Source organism: Salvelinus fontinalis, chromosome 2 (genome assembly GCF_029448725.1).
Source record: "Salvelinus fontinalis isolate EN_2023a chromosome 2, ASM2944872v1, whole genome shotgun sequence".
Classification (NCBI taxonomy): Eukaryota; Metazoa; Chordata; class Actinopteri; order Salmoniformes; family Salmonidae; genus Salvelinus; species Salvelinus fontinalis.
The window spans coordinates 29,683,923-29,696,049 of NC_074666.1; the positions used below are offsets into that span (position 1 = coordinate 29,683,923).

Below are 12,127 nucleotides of genomic sequence, written 5' to 3' on the forward strand. Positions count from 1 at the left end.
ACATTCGTGCAACACTAGTGGACCATGTTGTGAACCACGGATTGACGCTGAGCAGATATACAGTGGCATCTGTCATAAGGACTTTTCGACAGGAAAACAGGTAAAAGAAGATCTGTCTACAGTTACAGTAATCAGCCGCTTATTGTATGCACCATATCAGCACTTGTGATACCCCTTCCTGTGACATTGTACAGTAAGTTACATGTATTATTCTCTACATAGGATTGAGGGTTGGGAACGACAAGGAGGAAGGGGGCCCATATTCACGCAAGAACAAGAGAGAGATAATAAACATGGTTTTGGCCAATAATGCTATCAGGCTCAGAGAACTACAAGCCAACATTATCGGTAACCATGCCATTTTCAATAATGTCCATCAGGTCTCTCAGTCAACACTGGCATGCATCCTGAAAAGAAATCAGGTTGAAATGAAACAACTTTATCGAGTGCCTTTTGAGCGGAATTCAGAGAGGGTCAAACGGCTGCGGCATGAGTATGTGGAGGTTTGTATTGTTCACTTTAGCACTGTGATGTTGCATACTGCACACATGACTTCTTTACATTGACTGTATACTAGACCTATCCTGAACTACACAATCTTGTCTTTCACTGTATTTCAGGGAGTTTTGCAGATGGATGCTGAGGAAATCCTGCATGAATTCATAGAAAAGCAAGAAGGAGAAGCAGAAATATCATTGGCCACAGGGCTATAATCAATGTCCCAGAGCAACGTGGGGGTAACATCACCCTTTGCGCTGCCATTTCACAGCATGGGGTTGTCCTCCGTCATGCCAAAATGGGCCCTTACAACACACCTCACATTCTCGCATTTTTGGACCGATTGCACCACATCGTCACAGCAGGTAATGAAATGCACCAGATGCAATACACGGTCATCTGGGACAGTGTCATTCCACCGTTCTGCTTTGGTCCAGAACTGGTTTCAACACCATCCACAGTTGACAGTACTATACCTTCCACCATACTCTCCGTTTCTAAACCCTATCGAAGAGTTTTTCTCTGCATGGCGGTGGAAGGTTTATGATCTCCATGCCCAGGCTGAGGTAACCCTCATTCAGGCCATGGAGGACGCCTGTGACCAAGTCGACGCCGCAGCTGTGCAAGGATGGATTCGACATTCAAGACGGTTCTTCCTGCGTTGTCTTGCTAATGACGATATTGCTTGTGATGTTGATGAAATTCTCTGGCCAGATCCAGCCATGCGAAGAGATAATGTATAGTATGTTTACTGTCGTATTTTCTGTACAATATTGTCAGTTTTTTTCAAATTATTTTTCATGTTTGTTGTTATTTACTGTAATTGTAACCTGTACTGGATAGAGTATTTTACGTTTGTCTGTTTGCTGAGCTAACAGTGTTATGCACACTACTGTAGTAGCATGAAAACTGGGATATGTTTTGTTGTGATTCTCCATGTTGACTGATTTGGGTATATGGAGAGATAAATGATATTTTCCTCAGTCTGCAGCATTGGTCTTGTGTAGTGTTTGTATAGTTGCACTTTCTTTGTACTTCATTTACAGTACTCTAATCACTGACAATTAGACTTGCTAAAAGTGTTTTAGGTTAGCAACAGCAGTGTGTAACTGGTTAAAAAAGATTAAAGTCATATGAAATGTGTGTGTTTCGTATGGTAACAAAATATTATTTTTATGAAGTCGTGTATAGTTTTGACAATCGTTCCATTTTGCAAATGATCTTAAGTGTTGTGCTACTTTGGTGTAGGGTTGTGCTAATTGTGTGTAGTGTTTTGACAAACCGGGCCCTGTTTTCAAAATTGTGCTTAAACATTTGAAAAAAACGAATTAGCAAAAAATTCTGAACCTGTTTTCGCTTTGTCATTATGGGGTATTGTGTGGAGGAACAATTTTATTTAATACATTTTACAATAAGGCTGTAACGTAACAAAGTGAAGGAGTCTGAATACTTTCCGAATGCACTGTAAATGGGCCAAGGGAGCCTCTATAGCAACAAGTAGAAACATACACAGAACTCACGCAATGCAAGGTGACACAAACACCTCTAAAGCGGCCACTGTTGGCCATCTAAAGCTGCCAGTCGATCAAATCAAATGTTATTTGTCACATGTGCCGAATACAACAGGTGCAGACTTTACTGTTAAATGCTTACTTATGAGCAAAATATATATTTTTTAATATTACCACAAGAAAGTAACAATAACGAAGCTATATACAAGGGGCCCCGGTACCGAGTCAATGTGCAGGGGTATGAGGTAGTTGAGATTGAGGTAATATGTACATGTCGGTAGGGGTAAAAATTACTAGGCAATCATGATAGATAATAAACAGAGTAGCAGCAGCGTATGTGAAAGTGTGTCCATGTGTAGTGTGTGTGTGTGTGTGTTGGAGTGTCAATGTGTGTGGGTAGGGTCCAGTGAGTGTGCATAGAGCAAGTGCAAAAGAGTCAGTGCATAAATAAGGGGGTCAATGCAAATAGTCTGGGTAGCCATTTGATTAACTGTTCAGCAGTCTTATGGCTTGGGGGTAGGTACTGTACATGTGTGCTCAGAGTTAGCATGGTACAGGTGCACACAATGTTGGGAAAGCAAATAGGCCACAGTCCCAAACAAATATTACAATGAGGATAAACAAATGTGTACTTCTGGCAAAAATAGTATTGGAATGAATGCTCTTTCTACTAAGGAGAAAACATTTATGTAGAACAATGGTTTTCTCTTCGCCAACAAGTGGGGTATGAACAGTTTGTGTCATGAACAGTGCTTGTGCCCATAGAAATAGACGTGGGGCGTGGGATGTTCTCCAATGCTAGAAAGGGGGGCTGAGTGAAAATGTTTCGGAACCCCTGATGTAGAATAACCATAAATAGGGTATCTATTGGTGAATATGGAGGAGTGATTTGACTGTGTCCTCCACTGAACTTTGATGTTTAAAGTGAGATCAGGACCCGTATCCACTAAGCGTCTCAGAGTAGAAGTGCTGATGTAGGATCAGTTCCCCATCTGTCCATATAATAGTATTCATTATGATCTCAAAGTCAAAACTAGATCCTAGATCAGCACTCCTACTCTGAGAGGCTTTGTGGATACCGGCCCAAATCAGATTAAATGGATTGCCCACTGCTGTCAACCCCCTGTGGGTTAATTGAACGAACTTGGTTACTTTGGGAACTAAAAGCTCATTATCAATGAATGACTAACCAGTCCCCTGTATTTTTACGAGTACAACGCCCCTAAACTACCAGATACTAAATGATTAATTGAGGACTAATTAGGTACTAGGCAGCACTAAATAAGCACCTTGTTCTTGGCTTCCAAAGACAAAGCGTTTTGTGCCCAGACAGGCTGGGCTGGAGGAGTACAGAGTCTAGGAAAGCACCCGTTTCTCATTCATGATGGCTGACCTTTCCTGACCCAGACTGAACAGAGTGTCTTTCCCCCAGACCCTGAGAGAGATCCTGTAGGACTCAATGACAGTGCAGTACTCAGAGCTGTACTCAGTGCTTTACAATGGAACATTCAGTCTGGACTCACCACTGTCTGGTGGTTGACCTGAATAACCTCATCTCCAGCATGGATCTTCTTGCACTGGTCAGCTGGGGACTGCAGAGACAGTGACAGACAGAGACATGCAGAGGGGGTTGTCAATTATCAGCATTCAAGTAGGATAAGTAGAGGTTTGGACACATAGCCATCATAGCAATTCAATTAAAATGTAATGGTTATTAAGAGACCTTTCATTATGGTTTGACCGTATAGGCTATATAGTGCTTTGCCCAACTCCTCTGACTTCATTGTCATGTCTAGAAAACATCTATGGCATGATAATGAACAGAACAAAGGAGTTGGCTAAAGTACAAACAGGGCCTGCATCCACAAAGCATCTCAGAAAAGGTCCTCGGAATCCTGTTAAAAACCTGTTTTGAAACACACAAAAAACTCCCAGGTCAAAATAGGGTTTAGGTTTGATGTTAATTCACTGCCCAGATAAACTCTGAGCCAGGAGTAAAAGCAACTCCTAAAAGTTTATCTCAGATGGTAATCACGACAGTTTGAGGTACCGCAAAGGAAAGATAGTGATGACGCGCATTGATATTGTTGCAAATAATGGGGAATAACCAATCATGATGAGGCTTCACCAGCTGTGAACTCTATAGCATGCTTCAGATAACCACGGTGACTGTGACTGTACATCAGATGTTGCAATGGTAAAGAAATGTATATCATTTTTGCCTGACACAATCACTTTGCCTACTCTTAATGATTGCCTAATATGTTGGCAACCATAACCTTTTTTTTTATAATAGCTGAATTTTGACAACATTGCCGTTATATCAACAAACTCGTCACTCCCGTTTAACAACTCTAAATCACTTTGGCACAGCAGGCATCAAGTCATTTGCCAATAATGTTGCAAACAACATTGCATACAACATTTGAAAGGTCTATCATTTTCATCAACATAATCAAAGATAACATAAGCCAGCTAGATGCTTTCAACTGCCGAATTTATAGGCAAGCCCAATTTAGGCATTGTTTTTAACAACCTGATGTTGCGCTCCAAAAAGATAACTTGAAATAACATGCTGTAGGTAATAAAATCATCGAAAGCAAAACATGTGTTTTTATTTGCCTAGTGGTTATACGTATTTACAGAAGTAGGATCTTAATTTGAGACAGTTTACTACAGAAGGAAAATAATTTGGTAGATTATAATTAATGGATTATTTTGGTACGGGTTGATACATTTTTTTTTAGGGCAAATCAAGTCTGTCATTTTAAAGTGGAAATAACACACTTTATAATCATTTTTAAACCTTGAATACCCTACAGTTTGAAATGCAGGAAAATTCTCAGAAACAAAAGAGTGATCAAATTAAGATCCTACATTACAGGTATATCGTGAAATAGGCCCCATGTGAAATCATTGTTAAAAGCACAAGAGATAGTGTTGCATGTAGAGATTATTTATGGGTTGATCAAAATCCAAACATCAAATCATTATTTTAACAACTCCAAAGAGATTGTACATGGTGCAGGAACCACTGACTCGCTGTATTTTTCTATTATCAGGACACCTGCTGGTAACTCTTAACTGATTAGGAGCGCTCATGAGGTCTCCTAAATATCTGTCAACTAGGTGGGACTCTTATGACTAAAGAGGCTTCATGCATATCTTTTATTTTTAGGAGTGAAATGTCTCTATTCTAAGCACTTATGACCAATTTTCTACTCTGAGATGCTTTGTGGATATGGGCCCAGATCTGCAAGGACAAGCTTCCTTGGCACAGCTTTATAAGATAGATAAATTATGTTTTCCCCCAAAATGTCCAGTAAGTCTAAAGAGTGATGATCTCAGCCACCATTTAGCAGCAATTGAAAGGAGTCACATCACTTGGCAGAGAATCAAACATCACCAGCCTCTATACCTCCCTTCATACCATGTAGTACGACTTCACACTTTGTACAATATCACTAATAGTAACTATTTTCCTTCTTCAGGCGCTCGGAAATGATTAATGAACTGTCAGTCACAGCACCCATTCCCTCTCCATCTCCTCCAGAGAATCCACAACATCCCAGTCATGCTTTGAAAGTGTTGCTGAATAGAAGAGCTGTGGTTCTCTGTGCCATGCTGCCATCTGTAAGCCTGTGTCATCCCTCCTCTGTTGCCAACCCCAGTTAAACACCCAGATGATAATTAGGGGTTCACTATTTGCTGCACTAATTTAACAGTTACCCCAGAGCCCCAACCAGAGAGGCTGGTCATTACAGGACTACAATAGGGTCACGTGGCAAACGAGCAGGCCAATGGTAAAACAGAATAACAAAGGTATGGGTGCAAGAGTTGGTATGGTTAATGTAAAACAATTGTTTTACTACAGGGACACATGGTCCAGGAAGTAGACTTACGTTCTCAGTGGTCCCAGTGATGACATGAAGGCCGTCATACGTAGATTTGATGTACATTCCCTAAATGAGAGGAGAGAGGGTAGAGTGTATTCAACTAAAAAGGAGAATAATGTAGTTATAATGATGAGATGTACACTTCATATCTTGGTATGACATTACAAACAAGTAAAGTTAGCCTGTTTGCTCTGTCACAGAACTATCCTGACAGAGTCCTGGTTCAGCTCCTGTGGAGGTATGATTGAAGGCATCTATAGTGTAGTCTTAGTACTCACCAAGCCCTCGCTGGGCATGATGTTGGTCAGGTGCACAACCTCCAGATGGGCCGACTGGGACACCAGCGAATCAGAGGACAGCGAGATGATGTGGTCACAGATCCCAGACAGTGTTTTACACTGCAGACACAAGAAGACAGGACGGGATCATTAAATATGCTGCAGCTCACACTGTCAACTGGCTGATATGAATTACTGCCTGAATGTCTCTCACTCGTCAGATGACTGGATGGTGGAGAGAAACAACACAGTGTAAGGTATTACTAGTAAACTTTATGCTACATTGTCTATTGTGAGCATCGGGATCGTGCATCATTTCCTGGAGTTCAAGAGTACCACTTTTCTGGTGTAGGACAAAGAACCAACTGGGAATGTAGTGATGGGGAAAAAACCAATACAGAAGTTTACATACACTTAGGTTGAGTCATTAAAACTCGTTTTTCAACCACTCCACAAATTTCTTGTTAACAAACTATAGTTTTGGCAAGTCGGTTAGGACATCTACTTTGTGCATGACACAAGTAATTTTTCCAACAATTGTTTACAGAAGGATTATTTCACTTATAATTCACTGTAACACAATTCCAGTGGGTCAGAAGTTACATACACTAAGTTGACTGTGCCTTTAAACAGCTTGGAAAATTCCAGAAAATGATATCATGGCTTTAGAAGCTTCTGAGAGGCTAATTGACATCATTCGAGTCAATTGGAGGTGTACCTGTGGATATATTTCAAGACCTACCTTCAAACTCAGTGCCTCTTTGCTTGACATCATGGGAAAATCAAAAGAAATCAGCCAAGACCTCAGAAAAATGATGAACGTACTTTGGTGCGAAAAGTGCAAATCAATCCCAGAACAACAGCAAAGGACCTTGTGAAGATGCTGGAGGAAAGAGGTACAAAAGTATCTATTTCCAAAGTAAAACGAGTCCTATATCGATATAACCGAAAAGCCGCTCAGCAAGGAAGAAGCCACTGCTCCAAAACCGCCAGAAAAAAGACAGTTTAAAGGCAATGCTAAATACTAATTGAGTGTATGTAAACTTCTGACCCACTGGGAATGTGATGAAAGAAATAAAAGCTGAAATAAATTATTCCCTCTACTATTATTCTGACATTTCATATTCTTAAAATAAAGTGGTAATCCTAACTGACCTAAAACAGGGAATTTTTACGAGGATTAAATGTCAGGAATTGTGGAAAACGGAGTTTAAATGTATTTGGCTAAGGTGTATGTAAACTTCCGACTTCAACTGTAAGTGTCATGATAATATCGTATTGTGAGGTCCCTGTCAATTCCTAGCCCTAATGACAGAGCGCATGGAGTCACTCTCTTCTCCTCCTGCCTGTGTTTTAGAGCAGAAAGAATAGAGCACTGCATGCAATTATCTGAGAATCTGACCCGCTTTTTAATGAGCGATTCTTTGGCTTATTCATCATCTGAGACACACATGGCATTCTTCAAAGGCAAGCTACGGCTCGTCATCCTGGGTTTAACAAGCTGAGAAGTAAAGGGGTCCTTATTGCTCTATGCAGCACTGTATTAGCAGCACTGGAGACTGTCATGTGCTTCAGATGTCATGTCGAATGTACTGTATGTTGGTTTCTATTACTGCCACAAGTAGCACAGCGGCTAGAACTGGCTAGCTACAGTGACACAGCCATGACTTTCCATCGATTCCCTTAGTCTCCAATCGCTCTTTCTCTCTCTCTCTCTCACACACAGACACACACACACACAGACTGACAGACAAACAAACACACATCTGGCCTGTACATAGTTTGTCCTAGCTTCTCTCTCTCTCTCGCTCTCTCTCTCTGTCTAATTGCTGTAGGCAGGAATGCCCGTGGGAGCAGCAGGGAGGTTCTGCATTATTCAACATAGACTGCCAACCAAAGGCCTTAAAACTGCGGCTTTAGAGAAATACACAGGCAGACTCACACACTCTTATTAATAACCCAAACCCTCTTCTTCCATAGTGCTGCCTGCCTGGCGATGAGGAGGCAGCATGTGACTGCATTATCACATGTTCAAGTGTGGGCATGTGCCCTAAATAAAGTAGAGTGTGTGTGTGTGTGTGTGTGTGTGTGTGTGTGTGTGTGTGTGTGTGTGTGTGTGTGTGTGTGTGTGTGTGTGTGTGTGTGTGTGTGTGTGTGTGTGTGTGTGTGTGTGTGTGTGTGTGTGTGTGTGTGTGTGCGTGTGTGCGTGCGTGCAAACAATGTGTAAAGATTCATTGGTGTTTCAAAATCATTGACCAACATATTGTTTGATGATTTATATGCCACTGTTATTTTGAAAACATTTGTTCATTTGTGTCATGTGTAACCTTTATCATAACTAATGTTTTTTAACTTATGACTGTAAATAAGATGGTAACACTTTTTTGGGATAGTCCATCTGTAGATGCTCTACAGACTATCTACAGACTATCAATAACATGTCAACTAACTATCTACAAACCCTATCCTTATCCCTAACCTTAACCCTTATCCTAACCCTAAACCTAACCCTTACCCTAAGCCTAGGCAAAACCCTTACCCTAACCTGTATTCTAAACCAAACCATTACCTTAGCAAGCAGTTGCTAATCAACAGATAGCTTGTTGATAGTATGGACAATCTGGACTATCCAAATTATGTGTGACCAATAAGATTTGTGTACGGTGCCAGTTAATGGTTGATAGGAAGATTTGTGGATCCTTGTGTGTCTTTGTGAGCAGTAAACCACATGAAAAAAGACTCAAAACTCACCACATGAAGAATCTTGTTTTCTGTCTCATACACCGTGCAGTCCTGCAAGACAATTTAAAAACCAGTTAGAGAAAAAAAACTGATCGCAAGTTTAGTGTAATGTATTTAGTTGGCAGACTGTCTATTGAGAGTGTTTAAAGGGAAGTTATTTTCAGTAGGCCATCTATTCCTGACAAAACTTTAACAGAAGTATAACATTGAGGTATAACATTGAGGTACGTAGCTAGGTGTTCTTTGAGAGAAATATTGATGCAATAGTATCTAGTTAATAAAATTCCCTAACCTTTTCCTACCCCTGGACAACTCACCTGTTGTACTATGGTGGTTAACTCCAAGCACAGTTGAACAATGTTGTTCTTTAGTAAGGAGTACTCTGTCACACTGACAAATGGGGATCTGGCAGGAGGGAAGAAAGTACAATATGTAGAGTTCAGAGACATTAAAAAATAAAATCTTGCATTAGCCCTCTCCAACAACTTTACAATGAAAGAGAACCATTATATAAACTATAAAACACATGCAAATGAAGTTCCTCTGTGAATATTTTGTTTTTCTAAAGTGCTATTTATAACATATGGAGACGGACCCTACGGAGCATAGCGCAGTGTCGCAATATCGTTTTTCGTCACAAATGGGGCGGCTCCTTGTAGCACGCTTTAACATTCTACTTATTCCCGTGCCACATGAAAATGCTAACGTGCCATATCATTCCTTGCATAGCCATAGGGGAAGTGTTGTGTAGGCAATGAAGCTTGCTTGGTTCCTTGATCTGATCCATAGGGTATGCATCAAAGTAACCTTCACTGAACAAAAATTTTAACGCAACCTGCAACAATTTCAAATGTTTTACTGAGTTACAGTTAATATAAGGAAATCAGTCATTTTAAATGAATTTATTAGGCCCTAATCTATGGATCACACATGACTGGTAATACAGATATGCATCTGTTAGTCACAGATACCTTTAAAAAAAGTAGGGGCATGGATCAGAATACCAGTCAGTATCTGGTGTGACCACCACTTTCCTCATGCAGCGCGACACATCTCCACCATGGGGCAAGCTGTTCACAATGTTGACATCAGCAAACCGCTCGCCCACACGACAACATACACTCTGTCTGCCATCTGCCCGGTACAGTTGAAACCATGATTAATCCGTGAAGAGCACACTTCTCTAGCATGCCAGTGGTCATCGAAGGTGAGCATTTGCCCACTGAAGTCAGTTACGACGCAAAACTGCAGTCAGGTAAAGACCCTGGTGAGGACGACAGGCACGCAGATGAGCTTCCTTGAGACAGTTTCTGACAGTTTGTGCAGAACTTTCTCAGTTGTGCAAACCCACAGTTTCATCAGCTTCTCGGGTAGCTGGTCTCAAACGATCCCGCAGGTGAAGAAGACAAATGTGCATGTCCTAGGCTGGCGTGGTTACACGTGGTTGTGAGTTGTGAGGCCGGTTGGACATAATGCCAAATTCTCTAAAACAACGTTGGAGGCTGCTTATGGTAGAGAAATGTACATTAAATTCTCTGGCAACAGCTCTGGTGGGCATTTCTGCAGTCAGCATGCCAGTTGCACGCTCGCTCAAAACTTGAGACATCTGTGGCATTGTGTTGTGTGACAATACTGCACATTTTAGAGTGGCATTTTATTGTCCCTAACACAAGGTGCACCTGTGTAATGATCATGTTGTTTAATCAGTTCCTTGATATTCCACACCTGTCAGTTACATGGATTATCTTGGGAAAGGAGAAATGCTCACTAACAGAGATTTGTACACAACATTTGAGAGAAATAAGCTTTTTGTGCTTACGGAAAATTTCTTTGCTCTTTTATTTCAGCTCATGAAACATGGGACCAACACTTTACATGTTGCGTTTATATTTTTGTTGAGTATATTTTGCATTGATAAATCAATATAATCTCAGTGACTGTTTAAACAATAAACCAAACAATATTGTGGCCTTATTAGAATCCCCCCCCCCAAAATGTATTTTGTTTAGAAGTGATAATGTTATTCTAGACTATTTGAAAACATAAAAATAGATAGCCATGTGACATATTTTGCTGATATGGGACCGAATAAATTGAAGCAGCTTATCAAATTGGGATAATGTTGTAGGTTACAATGGCAAGTATAAGTATTTGCAGATTACTATTAATCAGATTATTTCACATGCCGATGTGGGAAGCTAAAAGGCTAGCTAACGTGCAGTGTTTAGCCAACTTGCTAGTAAGGGAAGACAACAAGACCAAGCCCTTGAGCAAGGCACTTAACCCCCGCACAACAACAGCTCCCCGGGCACCCACACCTCTCCAAAAAAAGACGGTAAACAGTACCAGTTAAAAGTTTGAACACACCTACTCTTTCAAGGTTTTTTTTATTTTTACTATTTCTACAATGTAGAATAATAGAGAAGACATAAAAACTATGAAATAGCACATATGGAAGGAATCATGTAGTAACCAAAAAAGTGTCAAAATATATTTCTTCAAAGTAGCAACCCTTTGCGTTGATGACAGCTTTGCACACTCTTGGCATTCTCTCAGCCGGCTTCATGAGGTAGTCACCTGGAATGCATTTCAATTAACAGCTGTGCCTTGTTAAAAGTTAATTTGTGGAATGTCTTTCCTTCTTAACGCGTTTGAGCCAATCAGTTGTGTCGTGACAAGGTAGGCGTGGTATACAGAAGATAGCCCTATTTGGTAAAAGACCAAGTCCATATTATGGCAAGAACAGCTCAAATAAGCAAAGAGAAATGACAGTCCATCATTACTTTAAGACATGAAGGTCAGTCAATCTGGAAAATTTAAAGAACTTTGAAAGTTTCTTCAAGTGCAGTCGCAAAAACCATCAAGCGCTATGATGAAACTGGCTCTCATGAGGACCGTCACAGGAAAGGAAGACCCAGAGTTACCTCTACTGCAGAAGATAAGTTCATTAGAATTAACTGCACCTCAGATTGCAGCCCAAATAAATGCTTCACAGGGTTCAAGTAACAGACACATCTCAACATCAACTGTTCAGAGGAGACTGCATAAATCAGGCCTTTGTGGTCGAATTGCAAAGAAACCACTACTAAAGGACACCAATAAGAAGAAGAGACTTGCTTGGGCCAAAAAACACAAGCCATGGACATTAGACCGATGGAAATCTGTCCTTTGATCTGATGAGTCCAAATTTGAGATTTTTGGT

At 40.7% G+C, this 12,127-nt stretch overlaps 1 protein-coding gene across 2 annotated transcripts in view; it reads right to left on the reverse strand.

Moving 5' to 3' along the window:
• Positions 1-12,127, reverse strand: part of LOC129815918 (connector enhancer of kinase suppressor of ras 2-like) — an 89,616-nt gene that overhangs the window by 59,699 nt on the left and 17,790 nt on the right. For both annotated transcript variants that reach the window (XM_055870142.1, XM_055870133.1), the window contains exons 4-8: positions 9,243-9,330; positions 8,935-8,976; positions 6,184-6,303; positions 5,912-5,971; positions 3,533-3,601 (exon numbers count right to left, since the gene is read on the reverse strand). In XM_055870142.1, the coding sequence (XP_055726117.1) occupies positions 3,533-3,601; positions 5,912-5,971; positions 6,184-6,303; positions 8,935-8,976; positions 9,243-9,330 (379 nt within the window). The remainder of the gene's footprint in view (positions 1-3,532; positions 3,602-5,911; positions 5,972-6,183; positions 6,304-8,934; positions 8,977-9,242; positions 9,331-12,127) is intronic.